Source organism: Castanea sativa, chromosome 1 (genome assembly GCF_040712315.1).
Source record: "Castanea sativa cultivar Marrone di Chiusa Pesio chromosome 1, ASM4071231v1".
NCBI classification, from domain to species: domain Eukaryota; kingdom Viridiplantae; phylum Streptophyta; class Magnoliopsida; order Fagales; family Fagaceae; genus Castanea; species Castanea sativa.
In genome coordinates this window covers 77478252-77499483 of record NC_134013.1, presented here as the reverse complement: position 1 = coordinate 77499483, position 21232 = coordinate 77478252, and the positions used below count along the sequence as shown (strand labels likewise).

At 32.1% G+C, this 21232-nt stretch overlaps 1 protein-coding gene across 1 annotated transcript; it reads right to left on the bottom strand.

Moving 5' to 3' along the window:
* Window positions 1-19158: 19158 nt before the first annotated feature.
* On the bottom strand, window positions 19159-20815 carry LOC142621549 (uncharacterized). Its single transcript, XM_075794834.1, has 3 exons — window positions 20175-20815; window positions 19597-19769; window positions 19159-19506 (listed from the first exon to the last, which is right to left on the bottom strand). The coding sequence occupies exons 1-3, from the start codon at window positions 20745-20747 to the stop codon at window positions 19356-19358; spliced, it is 897 nt and encodes a 298-aa protein (XP_075650949.1). The 5' UTR covers window positions 20748-20815; the 3' UTR covers window positions 19159-19355.
* Between the last annotated feature and the right edge of the window lie 417 nt (window positions 20816-21232).

The window sequence follows — 21232 nt, the reverse complement described above, 5'->3', positions numbered from 1 at the left end:
AGTTGCCTCTCAATTCCATAAATTTAATTATTTTTGCTTCTCCTTTCCCTTGTAATTTGAGTAATATTTTCAAGTGATAGACTACACATGATTATAGTATATGCTAGGTTAGTTATAACTTATAAAGATATCACACATACCCCGCATAAGATTAACAATGTAATAATCCATTCCATGGTTAGCAAAAGATGAATATTATATTGTATGTTACATGTTTGCAAATTTTAAAAAAAAGATATATATATATATATATATATATATATATATATTCTCTACAATAAAACTAAGTGCAAAACACATGAATGTGTTTGCCATCAGTTTTAACTTGACCTTTTTACCTTTCCTAGGTACAATTATATTTTAACCAATTTTCACCATATAAGCAATACCAACAAAAATTTGCTTTCAAATACACATGATCATATTTTTATAAAAATGCATCAATTTGACTAAACTTTAAAACTTTTATTTCTTTATTACTTGTAATCAAAATCAATATTTTAAATTCCATTTTTTTCCTATTTATATTAAATATCAAAAAATTATATTTTTATTACAATCTCTTTTTTTTATCTATTGAGTTTTATAATTACAAGGATGATCTTCTCTAATGTCATATACGTATAATTGTATTGATGTATATTCAATTTAAAGAAAAATCAAATCATGATCTTCTCTAATGTCATATGTATTATGTACGTATAACTTTATTGATGTATATTCAATTTAAACAAAAATCAAATCATTTTAAATTATAGTAATATGAGAAAATAAATATATTTTTTTTGTTATTTTGCTTGAAAAAAATTAACTTATTTAGTTGTTTTCAAAAATAGCATATAAAATTATACTAAGTGAACACAAATATGTTAATAAATTGGAATATAATAAAAATAATAATGTAACAAATATGTGTAAATGTACTTTCAGTCCCGAATTTTTAATTCAAATCCGTATATACTGTCTATAGTACTCACACCTACTTCTATTTACATTTTTGCATTTATGTTTTATGCTGAATTTTTCAAATGTTTAAAAATCAAATAAAATAAAATTATTTTGAGAAACAAATAAAATAAACCTGGAAGTCAAATATATTCCATACTAATTATACTCTACATACTTCAAAAAGAAAAAAAATTATAGTCTACAAGTTATGATACGTAAAAAGAAAAAAAAAAATTGCACCCTAGAATGACTCCATTGACTATGGTTTATTCAACTTCCCTAAATATTTTATTTTTTTTGAATGATGTATAGATATATATATATATATATATATATATATATATATATATATTTTATAGATTAATAGTTGGGTGGAAAGATTTGAATTTTGAATATTTTTGTTGGAAAGACCAACAAATACCAAAAATATAGCATAACTTGATTTAGTATACATAATATAGAATTGAAATCCATACCAACCATTTAAGTAAAAGATCCACCAAAATCTACTTTTATAGAATAAAAAACTAAATTGTCCTTTTGGGAAAATGAATTTGTATAATAACAATTTATTCGCAAATCTCTACACATTACATGCATGATACAAGCAAGAGAGACAAAAAAATTATTTCTTACCTTACAAAAGCAAGAGAGACAAAAACTTTATCAAGCCAGAAGACAAGAAAGAAAAAAAAATTGTAAAACTAAGGAAGAGAGAGGACCTGTAATAATGGTGCAAGGCAAACTGGTAGCAGAGAACACGGAGAAAATCTCTTAGTCTTCTTCCTTTGTCTCTAACATAGGCAACACCTTCAGTTTTTCTGGTTTCTATAAACCAAACTATGAAGCATATATATATGTGTGTGTATAAATTGTAAGAATACTAAACTACTTCCGTCTTATTCTCCATAGGCATGGTATGAGGAAGAAAACTTTATCTCCTCTCTATGCCTATGAATCCATAAGATTCGTTCTTTCACCGAATCATTTAATGAACTTTTATGTGAAAAGTTGATGCTCTATATATGCTACAATGTGTTTTTAACAGGGAATTGTTAAATCCTACCGCCTGTTGAGTTATTAAAAGTATATCTTAGCCGTCGGATTATATATACAAGATACGCTGTATTATATTTTCCTTTTGTGGTTAATCCTCTTGGCCAATCGCCTGTTCAACACTTACTTCATTTTTTTTTTCTAAAGGGTGTTTGACCTACATGAAGAAAGAAATTAGGGTTTGACTGACGCCAAAAAAAAAAAAAAAAAAAACTGGTAGTTGAAAACAAATTGGTTAGTCAAGCCTAGATATTATTTAAAAAATAATAATAATAATTTCTAGAATACTAGAAAAATACCAACTTAACTTTATATGCATCATCACACCAAGAGTAGTAAACTAAATCAAGAAATTTTTTTAAGTCCTTTTATTACTGCTCTGAACAAACCATGTTATCCTTTGATTACCATTAGAAAGATATATAAATACCATACAGCCAAAATAGTAAGATTTGTCAAGAAAATAAATAGGTTGCATATGCAAAACAAGAACTATGGTGCATCATGTTGACTGGATCTTGATCAAGTGCGTATTGTACTTAGTCTCACATCTATGCTACACTAGTTAATTTGGGCTTTATTAACATCTACAATAAAACTCAATTATGACTAAACTAGTCTTTTTGGGACATAATGCATATGTGGCAAGCATTTTTCATTGGGTTGATATTGATTAAGCGTGTGCTATGCGGGTGTGTGTTGAATTCTACATTAGAAGTCCTTTTAGAGTATAATGTGGCTAGCATTGACTGTCAAAAATGTTGGGAATGGGAGAATTGTTGGTATAAAATTGGTTAATGTCATAGCAAGCCATGAGAAAGAAGGAAGAAGTTGACAAGAGATGAAGGCTCCATTTGTTTTGAAATAAAATATTTTCAATCGTAAAATATTTCAAGTATTTGGTGTGACATGTATTATTTTCCAGAAAAACCACCCAAACTAGTGGCTCAGCCACTAGAGCAGCTAGTGCTAGATGTCCAATGATTAGATCGTTGAAACTGACAGCTAAAATGGTGACTCCAGAGACTGGACCATGGTTAACTTTTGTCAAAATGGAGTCTCTAGGGACCAAACCGTTGGCATTGGTCGTGGAAATGGTGGTTTCGACAACCTGACTAACGAATGCCACCTAAATAATGTCTTTAGTGACTGGACCTCTAGCACCAATCGTTGGAACAACAACTTCTGCCACCTAACTGTAGGCAATTGTTGCCAAAGTGAAAACTCCAAGTCTGGACTACCTACAGCAATCATTGAAATTAAAAATCTAGCCACTGGATCAACAACCTAACCACCATATAGGGTCAAGGAGGGAAGCAACTGTGTTTTTGGAAAATGTTTTGTAAAATTTTATTAAGTTTAAACATTTAACACCTTTTATAAAGGATTTTAAGATAAATAAAAAATAAACATTTTACATACAAATGAATACTAAAAAATGGGAAAACATATTTTTAAAAATATTTTAATTCAAAACAAACGGAACGGAAATGAAAAACAAAAAAAAAAAAAATCCTAGGAATGGATGGCTTTGATACCATGTGAAGAAAATGAGAGGCTTTGATACCATGTGAAGAAAATGATAGTAGGAAAAATGGCTTGTCACTTTTATTTATTGTATAGTGTGTGTATATATATACACATACAATCCATCAAAATAATTTTTTTTTTTATAAAAAAAAGTATGTATATACTAAGATATATGGTTCAAATCCCACAATTACATAATCACTATAATAATTAAATTCCTAAAAATAAGTATTTGACTATATACAATCAATTTAAATGATTTCTATAATGGATCACTTAATCATGATAGTGGATTTGTGATTCACAATCCAAATCAATTTGAGCTATTATTGAGAATATTTCTGTCATTTTAATTGTAGTTTTGACCATGCAAATGATTTACAATTAATTTGATTTATTTCCTGAAATATTCTTGACAATATTTGTTTTTTAAATTATTTTCACATAAAGTGCTTGCCACGCTATGTTTCGAATCGTGTATAATGGAGAGCCAGTGTTAAAATTATACAAAAAAATTTCCCATTGTTAATGATGCCAAAAGGAATTGGGAAAATGATAGAGAAGCTTGTTGAAACACTCATACAAAGTTTCTATGCCAAATTTTTTAATCATTATATTTAATTATATATAAATTCATTTTTGAAGCCACTTATATATGATTCATAGAATTCTCTCTTATAAAAATATTTATCAATGATAGCCTTAAAAGTAATTCTATTTGTTCCGGGAGAAGTGTTGTTTGTTTTCTACTTTTGATAATTAAATCTATGATAGTACCTATTCGTGTGAGATGAGTTAAACATTACTACTAGAATATTGAATAGTTGTCTATTTGAGTTGCATGGAATATACATGTAAGGGGGAAATGCAACTAAATCAGCAACGAACACGACTTGAGCTTTTATAATCATATGAGTTGCTTTTTACTAATTATTGTAGTTTATTTGTAAAATATTTGATAAGGAATGAGTTAATTTCTCCTGAATTAATATAAGTGTTACTAATTATTCATTAGTTGTATTTTTACTTTGTATTAAATTCAATTATGTTTCCTCAACTCCAAAAATTAGATTTAAATTTTGGAAAATTTTTACTCCAAACCAGTTGGAGCTATCTTCCTCCATATGTGGCGATTAAAGGAATCATCCATATATAATTTTAGTCACATTACTTTTTAATAAGTCATATATTTTTTAAAAAATAATACACATGCATTGATAGTTTTATAAATCGCCACATTTATAGTGAGTTAGATGAGATCTCTCCGAATTGGTTTTAATCTTAACTTTTTTCATGAATTTTTAAGAGATAAATATACTACATACTGCATACATTTAGTTAAAACTATGAATATCTAAAGGAGAAACAACACTTTTAAAGATGGTAATAGAATATTTATAAAATATATATTATAACTAGGACATGTATATAACATATTAAATTATATGTATAAATAATTTAATATATATTAAATAAAATATGTATATATATAATAGCGAGCAAAACCTATCCCTACTCTGTGACCTATTTGAGGTGGTAAAATTTTGCTTTCGATGTAGGACATGGTAGATCATTATTAACATCCCTACTTTTACATTGAAATAGCACTATGTTAGGATTGAGGCTTAAACATTGTTCTTAGAAAGAGAGAGATAAACTTAAAGAGTAGCCTTTTTCTATCCAAATCACCACCTTCCTTATATGAAATGAAACTTGGATGATTATAAAGAGTGAAAAGTATAAATAGTTTTTAATTTAAAAATACGGGGGATTTGATAATAAAAAAATGACATAGGAAAGAAAGAGATTTGAATTTAGGGAAAAGAGGAAAGGGGAGATGTATAAATGGTTTTTAATTTAAAAATACTCGGGATTTGGTAATGACAAAATGATGTGGGAAAGAAAGAGATTTAAATTTATTTTCTTTATCCTATATTTGGATGAAGGGAAAGGTAGGGAGAGAAGAGGAGAGAAAAACAGGGAGAAGATGAGAGGGAAAATGTATAAATGGTTTTTAATTTAAAAATACGCGGGATTTTTCACTGAAAAAATGACACAAGAAAGAGAGAGATTTAAAATTATATTTTTATATTATATTGGGATGAAGGGAAAGGCGAGAAGAGAAGAGGAAAGAAAAATAGAGAAAAGAGGAGACGAGAGAGGTATAAATGGTTTTTAATTTAAAAATACAAGGGATTTGATAATGACAAAATGACTTGGGAAAGAAAGATATTTAAATTTATTTTCTTTATCCTATATTTGGATGAAGGGAAAGGCGGGAAAAAAAGAAGAGAGAAAAATAGGGAAAAGATGAGAGAGGAGAGGTATAAATGGTTTTTAAAAATACACGAGAGTTGATAGTGACAAAATGACACGGGAAGGAAAGAGATTTAAATTTATTTTCTTTATTCTATATATGGATGAAGGGAAAGGCAAGGAGAGAAGAGGAGAGAAAATTTGAGAAAATAGGAAAGCAGAGAGGTATAAATGATTTTTAATTTAAAAATACGCGGGATTTGTCAATGAAAAAATGACGTGGGAAAGAAAGAGATTTAAATTTATTTTCTTTACTTTATATTTGGATGAAGGAAAAGGTAGGTAGAGAAATGAAAGGTGACTAGAATGTACTAAATTTTAGTATATTCCGGCTACCTTCTCTATTCTCCCTCCATCTCCGTTTCAATTTCTCTGAAAGTTTTAATATCTCTTTGATCTATTGAGATTTACAAAGTTTTGTAGCCATGAGCCTTGAAAAAGGAAGACCAAACAGATAATTTAAGGCTAATTTCATTTAGACGTTGGCTGATGATACCTTTTACAACAATTTATTTGTGGCAATTTTAAGTTTGACTTGCATGTTCACTTTTTATGCATTTCTTTTTCCTTTCTCTCTGAGTCTCCTACTTGCAAACCATTTTTCCAATGATCAATAATAACGCGAAAAATGTAAGATAGATGTAATCATTTATCAAAAAAGAGATTAGAGAAGAATTTTTGTTTTTTAATAAGATATCTTATATCATTTTCTTAAGTAAAAAGATGCATGATTTGTAAAAATTCTTAGAACAAAACAAATAAGTAAAAAAATCTAGTGAAATCTACTCTTGGAAAACAAACTATAAATGACCTTTTCTACAGGTTCTTTGTAAATGAATGTCAGGTGAAATGATATATCTCTGTCTCTCTTTTCTTTCGATTCATTGTTCATGAACTAGCAAAAGAAAGTTTTTAAGATCAGAGAAATTAAACATACCCCACTATAAAATAAGAGGAAGCAAAGCTGAGAGAGAGAGAGAGAGAGAGGACCTGCAAGAGCACGCCAGAAATCAAAGGGTGATCGAGAAGAGGGTGAAAGCTGTCTTCGTTTCTTTGTCACAAACAAACGTCAGTTTCAATGTCTAGATTTGTATGTCAAAGGGTACTGCACTTTCTCTCAGTCTCTCATGGTTTTAAATGGGCGAAATTGCCTGTATCAAATATGGAAGGGAGGAACGGAAACCATTCTTAGGCAACGTGTTGAAAAGTTTAATGAAAAAGTGTGCCCTATTTTGGAATTTTTAGTGATAATTACGCTTTTCACAAAGCGAAAACTGTGGTGAAGATCATGGTTTCTTGCTAAGAATGCACCTTTTTTGGCATTTGGCATTGGTATTTTGACTGTTTGGGGCACCTCCATGCAGCAAAATCCACTCTCACTCTTCAAAAAAAGAGAAAACAAAACAATAAAGCTATGAAAATTTTAGAGGTCAACTGGAAAACCAGTTACTGACGAGTTACGTTACCAGCACACAGTTTTTACATCTAAAGAATCTTTCAAATCTGAGATAAGCTCGCACAATTTCTTTAAAGCTAGGATAAACAGTGACTACTTTAAAAAAAATTCAAGAGTATATTTATGCATGATGAATAGTTGAACTAATACCAATGTTTGAAATTAAAGCATATCAAGTTCTGAAAGTTAAATTAAATTTTTTTGTGAAAAAAGAAGAAGAAGAAGAAGCTAGAATTACAAGAACACATCTTAAGGCAAATCACAAATTGTCTGCATTGCGTTTGTTATGTTCATTTCACCCAATAGCATTTTTATTGTTAAGGTGAATTGGTGTTATTTTAACTATAAATTAATCATTGGTATTATGCTATTAGCTTAGATGTTTTTTTTAAGAAGAATATTAGCTTAGATGTTAAAATGATAGAATCCTCAAATATGGATTTCTAATTTTTCAGATAAGGTGTTCACTCTGGTTGAATATGTGTCTCTAGGTCCCAAAGAATAATAAAACTAATTGAAAATATATATTTAGCAAATTTATTTTATAATATTTATTGGACCATTATATATCCATTTAAAATATAGCTATTTAAATTCGATACCGTGAAATTCAATTTTTAATACTCCAATCAGATAATTGAAAATCTGTCATCCAGATGGAGAGGTGGTTTTCCCCAATTCTTAGCATCACATGTCACCAGATTTAAAGAGTACATTGCAATAATTTTTAGAAGAACATAATTGTGGCACTTTTTTTTTTAGATAGTTACAATAGGTTACTAACCCTGCAACTCAAATCCTTTTTTTTAGATACATGACTCTTAGTAATAGTGTTGTAATACAGATTTTATTTTTATTTTTTTCCTCAATGAATGTAATACATACTATTGTAATCAAAGAGGATATCCAAGAGGATACTAAATTAATATGCTAATAATTGCATGTTGTTTTTTACTAGTCTTTAGACTTCTTACCAACTAATGCATTACAAACTTATTAAAGTCATAATTCCACAACTTTTTTAAATTTTTTTTAGGAAAGAATTCCATATATAACAGGGTTTTAGAATTTTTATGGTAACTTAACTATTTGTTTAAAGGTTAAAATGTAAAATTGACCCTCTAAATTTCTTCAGATTTTATTTCAGTCTTCTAACTTTGATTTTGTTTATTTCAGTCCTCTAACTTTCAAGTTTATTTAATTAAAATTTTTTCATCAACTTTTGTTATATATTGCGGTTAATTATTCAATTTTTAAATTTTTCTTCAAATTTTTTAAATTAAAAAAATTCAAATAATGATTGAAAAATATTTTTCAGATTTATTTTTCAAAAAAATTTAATAAAATTCGACGAAAAACCTTAATTGAATAAATTTAAAATTTAGAGAACTAAAATGAATGAAAATAAAATTAGAGAACTGAAATGAAATTTAAAGAAACTTAGAGGATCAATTTCGCATTTTAACCTTGTTTAAAAATTGATAACATACCACCGCGCACCCTTGGTGCGGTGGTCACTCTAAAAGTATAAAAACTTGTGGGGTGTAGGGGTAAGAGTCAGGGTTCAAGTCTCCAGGAGGGAGTTTCATACACATTTACATTTAGATTAGGCTAGAGTAAAATTCTATCTTGTATAAAAAAAAAAAAAAAAAATGATGACATGGCAAAAGTCAATCCACTTTTTTAAATTTGATATATAATATTTTAGTAATTTCATGAAAATGTTACCTTGAACATGTGTATTGAGAGCATAAAGAATATGTCATTCAACGATTAAATTTTCAAATTATATAATAATATTTATTTTATTGAGTAAGGTTGTAGCCTTAGACTACAACAAATTTTGTAGCTAAACTTTGTTCTTATAATTTTGATAGAGAGATAAAGGAAGAGTAATTTTTTTGGCGAATTGATAACTTTTATATTCTTAGGCTACCGCAAACATAGTAAAACATAATATTAAAATGTTGAACATTCAAAAAGAGTATATTAGTTTAAAAATAATTTTAAATTTTTGGACTTTAATTAAAATGTTTACATCGTACCATAGATAGACAAGAAATTCTATTGCCAATAATTTTTTTCTTCTTTTTCCCTAAGTGAGAAGTTTTACTTTTTTATTACTTATTATTTTTGTCCAATAGTGGAGGAGATGGGGAGTTCCTCCTGCCTTTATACCATATTGAATTACCAATTGGTACAAAATATTAAATTGTTGATAAATAATAAATTTAATCATATATTTTACCACATAATTTTAACACGTTGAACTTGAAGGCTACTTTATGAACATCATACATGCAATCCAATGAATTGAGGAAGACTACTAAAAAAAATAAGAAATGCGGTCCAAAAAGAACGTTCGATTATGCTAAGAATCTACGATAAATCAAGGTTTTAAATTAAGTCAAAACACCAAGCACTTTGCAGCTTAACTTATGAATTTTTTGTACTTTATGGACATCATTATTCAAATCCCTTTTCTCTAATTGTAATTGTGAAATTAGTTTTTTTTTTCAATTAAAAAAAAAACTATACAATACATTAGATAAAAGAGTAATGTTATAGTTACAAACTATTTTATAACATTTTTAAAAATTGTTGATGTGCATGGCAAATTTTGACTAAGTCTCATTTGAGCTCACCACTCACATCACTTTTTTACATACCAATAACTATTTACCAAATTAGTCATTTGTAAATTAATTTGTGTTTGTAGCATATTTTTTTTTGGGAAAAATACTCATACATCCCCTAAACTTTCAACTACTGGCCAAAAGACCCCCTCAACTTTTTTATTGGCCAATTTACTCCTTAACCTATTCACAACTACCAAATCAATACTTCAGTTAGTCACACATTAAAACACTAATAGAATAAGTACATGTGACTCACATGACTTTTAAATACAAACTTAAAATAACCCAAACGTCCAAAACCCAGCGGAAAGAAGAGAAGAGAACCAGGTCCGGCAAAGAGAGAGAATCCACATCATTCAAAGCCACTGCAGAGCTTCTCCCCGCCATCTCGCCGCCCTTTTCCCAATAGTGCATTGGTGGTTCCACCACACTGTTCAATCTGGGTATCTCTTCTTCTTCTTTTTCTTTCTTACGTATTGCTATTTAAATCTTCTAAGAACTTCTATTTTTTTTTAATCTCCATGTGCGAATTTTTATAGTAAAAATTCTTGTTTTAGTTTAATTTTTGGGTTGTCTCTGTGAAATTCTTGGTTTTTAACTATCTCCATGTGCCTTTCACCAACTGTTGCATTTGAGTATACCATAGAGCTGTTTGATTAAATGCTTGAGAGAGATATGGCTACTACTAAGGGGGTTTGGTTGCTTGGTTATCCAATTTTCCAAATATGCTGGCCTTCCAAGTTTCCCTTGCAACCCATTTGCTACAAAAACATATCAAACACAATAATTGGTTCTATAATGATCCAAAAGCCAATAACTAAATCTTCAATTAGAGAAATTTTATTAATTTTGTCACTTGCAAATATGCCATGGATCCATCCAAGAAATAATGCAGAGCTACATAAGGATTGATCATGAACATCCAAAATCTTGTTTATGAATCCCTTGGTATTTTTAGTGTGTTCCAATTTGGTCTAAACCTGCCATGTCTAATTACATTATAGAATTAGTGTAGCACTTTTCTTTTTTATTATGAGAAGATAATGCAGTTTTTCCATTTGTTTAGGCAAGGTCACTTTGTAAGTGAGCCTTATTGTCTTTATGTCTTAACAACCATCTTATGCAACATTTGCAATGACCAAGCAGTTGATACTGAAAAATCATAAACATAGTTTCAAATTTTGCATTAAGTCACTAAAGATTTTACCTAGTTTGATCCAAATAAGTTTTTTTTTTTTTTAATGATAATTCAATAGTTGGGATAGAGAGAATTTGATGGCCGAATGTCTTTGTAACTCAACTAATTTAAGGTTTCTAAATACTACTAAATATGGATCCATTAAAAAGAATATTATTAAATTTTACATTTTTCTATTGTTGCTGGGTGCGATTTTTTTTTTCTTGAAGATACTGGGTGCAGCTAAGTAATATTAATATATAATTTATAAACTTTCTAACAATTTCAAGATATATATATATATATATAACAAATTCAATAATTAAATTTTATATTTTAAATGTGTCATTATTTCTTTTAAAAAAAATGTGGACAATATTATCATGAGCTTTATAACTTAATTGGTTGGCACCAAAAGATGTGAATATTATTACTTGGAGCTAGTATTTACTTGACAGTTCAAATCATCTCATCTCATTGTAACTTTCAAATTATCAAAAGAAAAATATTTGGATGTTATTTTTTCACTTTTTAAAATGTGTACATTCGTGCATCAATTGTGGATATTTACTTAAAATAATAGAGGTAAATGAGTGTAAGCTAATATATATATATATATATATACACACACACACATGTGTGTGTGTGTGTGTGTGTTTAACATGGAGGTAAACCTATAGGGAAGTGGTCAGTGACACACTTCTAATTTATAACCATTTAATGAATTATGTTTAGTATATTGCCAATATAATGGTGCTAGACATTTGTCCCATCTGTTGAACTTTTCCAACTTTTTTGGCTTTTTACAGGATACTCAGCAATCAAATATAGGTACTCAACAATCGAGTCAAAGTTGTACAAAGGACAACACTAGTGGAAGCAAGAAGGATAAGGGAAAGGCTAAGGTCTAGTGGTAGCAAGAAGATAAATAATTTTTTAGTTCAATATTTTGTTTAGGAATACACGGCCTTCTAAAAATACTGATAGAGTCAGTATACTTTTGTTTTTCAATATTGCTGGAAAAGTGTAATTATTGATTCATTGAGTGTTATTTTTTTGGCAAACAATATACTATTTATAAACACTCATTTGATATTTCAATTCATGGCATATTGAGATCCTTTTAAAAATACTAATGGAGCCGGTATACTTTTGTTTTTCAATATTGTTGGAAAAGTGTAATTATTTATTTATTTTCTTAGAGTTATTGCATAAAGTTCAATTCATGGCAGGTTGGAACACATTCATATTTTGGTGGTGGTGTAGAGGCTATGAGTTTGAGAATTGTTGAATAGTATATTGATGCATTTAGCAAGATTGCTAAGGAAAGCACCACAGTGCTCCTACCTAACAATGACTTTGAACCTTCTAGCATGATGGCTCAAGCTCCCAACAAATACTGTCAAAATCAATTACCATGTATGGAACTATATCATTGGAGAAGATTGTGTAGGGGCTGAGTGCCATTGTTGAGTTCAGGTGATTTTGATAGGGTTTTGTTTTTCTTTGGCCACTCTTGTTGTTGTTGGTTCCCTCACTCCCTCAGTCATGATTTTTGTGTTGTTTAGGCTACTTGATTTAGCCTAAACATCAAGTACCACTCTTGTTGTTTAGGCTAAAAATCAAAACCAATTACCATGATTTTTGCTAGTTCCCCCACTCCCTCAAGCATCACAAACATGATTTAGGCAAAAGGAATAATATGAATTCATGCATATAAATATTAGAGTTATCATGTATCTAAACCATCTAGCTAACGCACAAGTGGTGACATCCATAACATGATAGCCAGAAGCTCCCTTATTTTACCATCACTTTTTCATAAACTAAAATCTAATAACTTGTTCTTAATCAAATCAAGAGACAACCAGACATAAATAAATCAAATGACTGCCCTATATGGCAGCAGAAAATAAATGCTGATATTTTCATATCAAAATTCTACAACACCCCAAATTCCACATTAACCCTTAGTTCACTCAAGCCAAATTAGAACTAATGCTAATGGCTAATACTTAACATGCGGCTTAAAGGGGACAACTTGATATCTCAAATTTTAATTAGAATAATGAAATATTGAACCAAAAGAAAATAGATTAAAAAAAAAAAGGCAAAATCAAATATAATTCAAATTAGCATCCAAATCACTAAAAAGTAAAAGAATTTATATATGTGGATTATGTCCAAGTAAGTTAATATTTTCTAACTAAATGTGTAGCCAAACCATATCAATTATCACAAGTTAAAGGAAGAATCAAATAAAGAGAACAAGTACGCATCAACCAAATCACTCATACAACTTGAATCAAAATAAAGAGAAGAAGTAAGATCATCCCAAGATTGTTTACTTTCCTCGTTGACTACTTAAATTATTATAGTGTCAAATCTACATTATACAACTCAAACCCTCCACAGCAGCCTCTCAATTTAATGGCTGCAAGAGAACCTATAACAGAAGGAGGACATATTCAATTGGCTTCTATTTTTCATTGTTCCTATATGACTTGAAACCTTTACAAGTATCAATGGAAGAAGAAAAAAATCTAACTATACATTTCTTCCATCTAAAGAATAGAAACAGACTTCATATTTCTCGTAGTCACAAGGTTCCTAAAGATCTGGCAGTGTTATCATCCCAAAGTTGTTGCGATTAAGCTTACTAAAGTGATCGCAGATCAGCAATGTATCTTTCTCCCCAATCTTTCCCATCATTTTGAGCTTGTAAATTACATTCTCTAATTTGCTGAAACAAATAAAGGAAATATTCAGGGTTGATTTCTACATGAAGAAGAAGAAAATTAAGAAATAATAATTGAAGTGCTATATATACAGACAAGCTTTTAGTAGTCTTAATTCCAATTACGTTAGTAATGAGGCACTTGATTCCAATTAAGTTAGTAGTATCATCAAATTGATAAGCTATTGTCACACATGGGACAAATGTCTAGCACCATTATATTGGCACATGAGTCACATGTGTTATTATCACACATGGGTTATTTTAAGTTTGTATCTAAAGTCACGTGAGACACATGTGCTTATTCTGTTAATGTTTTAACGTGTGACTAATTGAAATATTGATTTGGAATAGTTTAAGGAGTAAATTAGCCAATAAAAAAGTTTAGGGGGTCTTTTGACCAGTAATTAAAAGTTTAGGGGGGTGTATAAGCATTTTTTCCTATTTTTTAGATAAAAAATATTAGTCAAGACAGAAACACAGAAGCCCAGGTTTTTTTGGTTCACAAGGGGGTGGAATTGTAATTATCCTGGGAATTTTCCCATAATTTTCCTGCCACACCCACACTCACACTTCCCATTTCTATAATCTAAACCCATTTTTTCTTTTTTTCTTTTTTTTTTTCACTTTCTTCTTTCTTTTTTTTACACACTCTCTCATCAAACACATTCTTCAATGGCACCATCACAGGGCCAAAGCAATGGTCGATCCCTAATCGTAATCCAACAATGTCAAATCACTGACTTCTTCACCAAAACGGCCTTGTCCTCTCCTTCTCCTTCACCATCTCCCACTCTCTCCAAACAAAATTCCAAGTTTTCCAACTCTGTCCCTAACCCTAACCCTTGCTCTACCCCCAATTTTAGTCCAAGCCCTACCACCCCTAAAGAGGATTAGGGTTTTTTGGCCCTTGGATGAGGCTTGGTATGAAGGCACTATGAAATCTTTTGATACGGTAGCTAACAAGCATTTGGTTCCGTACGAAAATGATGAGGAGGAGCTACTGGATTTGGAGAAGGAGAAATTCAAGCAGTTATGCCAAGGTGCTTTGGATTCAAATGAGGTGGTGGAGATTGCTGAGGAGGAGAAGGATGTGAAGGGAATTAAATCGGCATAGAGGCGTGAAGGCCATTGTTAAGGATGAAGATGACAAGGTGGAAATTGGTGATGGAGATGATGATGATTCTAGTGAGACGAAGATTGGGGGAAGAATGTGGAGGAAGAGGCGGTTGAGGAGATTATGGATTTGGATGAAGAAGAAGATGTTGTGAAGGGGTCGAAATGAAAGGGTGGTGATGAGAAAAGGAAAGCGAAGGAGTGAGGGGGAGAAGTTGGGGTCTGCTAAGAAGAACAAGGAAGGTTTCAAGTTTTCCTTGATGGATTGGAGCCTACTAGTAATAATGTTGAAAGTAAGTAAAATGGAGTATTATAGTTGCGTGTATTTCATTGATTTATTTGAAGACAGGATGCCAGGGTGAAAGAGTATATGTAGGAAATGTTTATATTGTAGCACAGGTTGCAAGTGGAATGAGTTGTGTATTGTATTATTTGAAGAATATATAGTTCATATGATGGGGCTGTTATGTGGAATTCTGTATTTATGAAAGGTGCAACTTTTTCACTTACGAACATATTGCCCATGATTCACTTTTTAAAGGGGATTTAGGAGGACTCCAGCACCTCTTCTTCTTAATTTTCTTTGTCCATAGATACATCTAGACATGGCAAATCGGTCCGGTCAATTGAGTTGTGAGTCGGGTCAGGTTATGGGTTAAAACGGGTCATTTTTAAGCGGGTTAAAACGGGTTCAAATCAATTGGGTTGCGGGTCGGGTCGGGTTAACCCATATTTTTCACATGAATTTTTTTATATAAAGAAAACAACATGTATTTGTTATTTGGAAAGTCATGCAACAAATTACTTGATATAAAATGCATTACTTTGAATTCACCACTGTGGTGGACCTTTTTGTGATTTTGGGCTGGACTGCCTCTTGCTGTGCTGGGCCCAAGTATTCTGGATAAGAGAGTTGGGACCAGCCCAACTACAACTCACTTTGGTCCGGTTTGTGTTCAAACTATGCCTCCATTTGTCGAAACTTTTGTCACATGCCCATGGCAGGCGAAGTTGTCGCAGAAGAAAGTTGCGGTAGAATGGGTACAACAAAACAATGATAAGCGAGATACATTATTGTTAGGCAAAATAAATAAACAATCTTTCGTTAAAATAAAAGAAAAGAACAAGTTGTAAGTATAATAATAAAGCCTAGAGGAGAAACGATAGCAGTAATCAGTGAAGTTAAAGAAGAATATAACTAGCTTGCCACAATCAGTTTAGTCACGGAGCTATGGCCAAGGAGGGAACCATTTCATCAATGTGGGTAACCTCGCAGGAGGATCCTGCCGCGGAAATTACACACTTTGAGGGAGCGGACCTGAATGGCTTGTGCCCAAAAGGATTTTTTAGCAGAAGGTAGGCTTTAAGAGGGAGAGAAGGAGAAAACCTATTGGTGCATGCCTGCCATTCTACTCTCTTTCGCTCTTTTTCTAACTCTCTGTTTTCCTTCCCCTGTTTTACTATTTCAATTTTTCCTTTTTGTTTTCTCTCTTTTCTTTAGTGCTTTCTAGTGCGACGTGATGGTGATTACTCTTGTGGTGATTGCTACCGTTTTTCTTCTCCCCCTACTATACATGGCAAAGGCCCTTTATATACTGCTTGCCGCGACTTTTTTTACCATTTTACCCCTTAACAACCTTTGTCTCGTCTGGGTGTCCTTACCGACCACCACCGGTTTGTCAGTGCCCCAACCACCACCACTTACCTATTCTGGCTGTGCCACTCCCCATTACCAGACAAAGAAGGTTGTTTTGTTTGTTTGTTTGCTCACTGGGGGATTCTCATCTGCCACGATGTGGGTGTTCTCTCTTTCTATCCCTCATGGCATGCACCTAATGGTTCCAGCTTATCCTCCCTCTTTTGGGTGGTATGTCATTCCAGCAGGACATTTGCCCCAAAAGAACCTGAGCAGGAACCTCAGAATAGGCTTCTCCTTCTCCCCACCGCAAGATCATACCCTCTCTTACCTCTGACCCATGACCCACCACTCCTATATTGGCTGGGTATAGGCTAGTAGTGTCTGGGCCTTGCACGTGCTCCACTTCCTATGTATGTCAAAAACTTGTCTGTTGTTCAGGCGTTTATCGTGGTTTGGGACTCGTCTATGCGCTCTGCCACCCATCCTTGACCTTTTATGGCGTGAACCGTCTTTTGGTCTTTCATTCCTTATTGGCATGCTTCTTTTTAAGGGCTGGGCCTTGCTTAGGTTTCTCCTTTTAGTCCATTCCTTACTCCACTTATAGTCTTGTTATCATTCTTGCCACATCATTCTTCTATTCTTGCCACGGTGTTATTGGACCCGTGTTTGCTGGGCCTCTTTGGGCTTGCTGCCCGTCCTTCTTTCAATGACTTCGTATGGTCATTCATGCTACTTTAGGCTTTCCCAATCTGTTATATTGTTTGTGGGCTCTTTTGTCCCATTTCTTTCTTCTTAGGTGTCTTTGACCCATTTACTTTCCTTGGGCATTCTCGACCCATTTCCTAATTCTGCATTCCCATGGGCACCTTGCTAACTCTTTTAAGCTACCTTGACCCAATTACTTTATCCTTCATCCTTGGGGTTCATGGGCTTTTTATTAACCCCTTTCTTTCTTATTTCATTACATCAGGTCTACTGTGACACATTCTTGTTTTTCTTCATTACATAATGCCCATGAGTTTACTACTTCCTCCTTTGGGCTCCTTTGGGCCCATTTGCTTTTCTCAAGACCCATTTATTTATTTTATGGGCCTATGATCCATTATTCCTGCCTTTAATGATTCCTTCCTATCAATCTACTAACTCTCTTCTTGCTTATATTGTTGGGCTTCTTCTTGCTGCTGGGCTTTGCAAAAATGAGCCTCAACAACCACTTATATCAAGAATGAACTACACTTATTAATATTTGTTCAACAATTATCAAATTATACAAATCCTAACTTTGCTATTTAAAACAAAATAACACAAAGATAAGTAAAACAAATACACAAATTTTATTTCTACACAATATCAACATCCCAAAATATAAAACAAAATTACAAATGAGTTATTAGATAATTCATTTGACAACAAATAAAAACATATAAGAAATTTACAATTTTGAAAATTAATTTTATAATCTATTATCAATTGTAGTTGGCACTTTATTTCAATTTGAGATATACATTAAAATTTGATTATTTACTTATTTATACATGGTCTTTTTATAAATATCATATAATTGTTAAACAATATACACTTTAAGAAATATCATAATTTACTTAGAAAATTCGTTTATTTTGGACATAAATTGTTAAAAAATAGGTTTATACATTCATAATTTATATTAATTTGATCCTTTGACTTCATTAGTTTCACACTTGTAAATGTTTCACACATGGCTACAATTTTAAATCTATGTTTTTAACTGTACTGTAACCGAATTATCTTGGCATGTATTTTGTTATTTGATATCTAAAAATTTTTACTCATTATAAAATGCTCAATCATTCATCTCTCAACTTAATATGTAAATGTCATAATTATTTCCTTCAAACTCACAACAAGCAATTAAACCAATATTGTCTTAATTTTATTATTATTTTTTTACCAAAAAAAAAAAGTTTTAAAAAATAGTTCGAGTTCGAGTTGGGTTAACCCGCAAAATACAAGGATCCGGTTATGCGTCAACTCGATTTAGTGGCTCTATGTTAACCTTTTTTTTTAGAAACACACACACACACACACACACACACACATACATATATATATATAGGAGAAGAGGATGAGATAAAAAAATACACTCACACGCCAACCCCAAAACTGCATACAGCAGTTAGTGTTACAAAGTAAGTGATAAACCCCTTCTCAATATTACACCTTACCAATGTAGAACGACTCAACAACACTGAGTATCATTTTTTTGAGAAATACACACATATATTTAAGAGAATGGGATAAGATAAGAAAATATACTCACACACCAACACCAAAACTACATGCGACAGTTAGTGTCGCGGAACATTACTCCTTACCGATGTGAGACGACTTAACAATATTGAGATTTTTTTTTTTTTTTTTTTTTTTTTGAGAAACATATAGGGGAAGGGGTAATTTAAAAAGAAAATTACTTTTTAAGCAACGAAATTTTTAGGATCAAATCTTACAAAGCTCATGCAGAGGATGCAAAGAATACAGAGCAATCATCTGAAGAGCTCCATGAAATTTAAAACTCAAAACTCATTCCTCCATTTCTTATTCGCATTCTACAAATATGACTACAAGAATGAGGGGGAAAATTTTTCTAAATCTTTAATACAACTCATCTCAGCAGGCAAAAAAGTCACGGATATATTAACAAAAGGTCAGAGAGAAATCCAGGCTATGTATGATACAAGAGAGATGCAAAAAAAAAAAAGCTTTCAAGAAGAAGCAGCTAAAGGAGCTCCACGGAAGAAACTGGCTGTTATTGGTAATGTTTTGCTAGTGCCATCTCCCACTTCATGGTCCATTTCTTCTTCTTCTCCTTCTTCAGCATCCCAAAGAAACCGAGCATACGATGCTAGAACATAACTGCACCATTAAAGCAATACAACTCAGCTAATTCACAACAATAACAAATACTATTTCTAAGATTAAGCATGAAAGAAATGAGGCTCTTACCAGTCATCAGGGGCAGCTTTAACAGCTTGATCAAAGTAATTCTCAGCTCTAGGAGCATCCTTATAGCTCTGCCATATCAAATCTGCATACATGGATAACACTTCCCCATCATTCGGGTTCGCCAAAATCGCCCTCCCGCAATACTCTTCCGCCTTTACAAAATCTCCGCGAACCTGCCACCATTTCCAAAATCATCAGTTATATTTTATCAACACAAATTTCCTCCTCTCAAACTAACAAAACCCACCACTGATAATTCATTTTCTTTTCAAAAAACAATTAAATTGAATCTGTCTGTTCGATTATGTTCCTCTCAATTTTAAAAAATCTCGATTCTAATCCTTCAAATGTAACAATTTAGCATTCTGTTAGTCACCGGAAACTATAAATTTGTTACCTTTCAAAAATTTTGAAGAGCCAAAAAATCATACTGTCTAAATTAAGGACCAAAATTCAACATCCTCGTATTTAGAGGGACAGCAATAAATTTTACAAAATAGCTACTTTTCTAACATTTTACATAGTAAAATACTTAATCAAACAAAAAAACAATCATTTGTGATTATCTATGTACTTACCTCTTTCAAGAACCTAGCATAGTTGCAGAGCAAAAGCGGGTTTCCAGGATTAGCCTCGATCATTTTCTGATAATACAAATCAGTACCCTCATTCCCATGATTCGAATCCCAGAAATCGAAGCTCCCGTCTTCATCACCGTCCGACCGTCCACCACCTCCACCGCCGCCACAAATCTTACCGCCGCCACACCCGATCCCACCCGCCACCAACAAGCTCATCACCCCACTCCCACTCTTCGTCCCAACCTCGCACCTCTCCCCCAATGACCCCACCGTCTTCACCGCTTCCTCTACCTCCTCCTCCACGGTGATTCCGCTCAGGGTTTTCGAAAACGACTTCCTCTTCGGAACCGAGAGCTCGCGGAGGTCGGTTTCGGAGACCGCACGCGTCATCGTCTTAGTGATTGGATCGTTGATCACCGGAGGAGGAGATCCGACTGTTAAGGTAAGGGAGTTTCGTCGTTTGGGGATTTGGGGGACTATGTCGAGCTCTGGGACTGGGGATGAAGAGTCTTTTACTGCGTGTGGAAGCCATGAATTTAGGATCGGAGTTGATGAGCTTCGTAGAAGCATGATGAATTTTTGTATGAGGGTCAAGAGGCTCGCGTTTTCGCTTCAGTTCTGGTTAAAGAACTGGGTCTGTGAGTGATTTTTATAGGGAGATGGGAGTTCCATACGGAGTTAATCTGAGCCGTGGATTTGTTTATGATTGCACCGTGTTTGGCTTGTGGTTACCATTTTGGAAATTTTTTCTTCTCTGTTTTTTTTTTTTAATTTAATAGTCGTGACTTATGACCATAATTATTAAATTCAGTCGGGACATTGATCCTTTTATGAGTTGAGTCATTGGATCACTAGTTCAATAAATGGTTTGCAGGTTAAATGCATAGTCAAATAATTTTTTTTGACAGGATGTGAGTCTTGGAGATAAGTAAATAGACAAATAAGTGATTTTTTTTTTTTAATTCTTTATATTTTCTCTTCTTTAAATTGTCATATTATAACACATTAAATAGTAAATTAGTGAATAAAATAAACCTATGGACGTAATTTCACAA

What these genes read in the sequence shown, in the direction of transcription:
- LOC142621549 (XM_075794834.1), bottom strand. Translation starts at nt 20,747, where the DNA reads ATGCTTCTACGAAGCTCATCAACTCCGATCCTAAATTCATGGCTTCCA. An exon ending in ATGCTAGGTTCTTGAAAGAG is followed by an intron (nt 19,770 to 20,174) that starts GTAAGTACATAG and finishes AAATGGTGGCAG; the next exon opens with GTTCGCGGAGATTTTGTAAA. An exon ending in AAAGCTGCCCCTGATGACTG is followed by an intron (nt 19,507 to 19,596) that starts GTAAGAGCCTCA and finishes TTAATGGTGCAG; the next exon opens with TTATGTTCTAGCATCGTATG.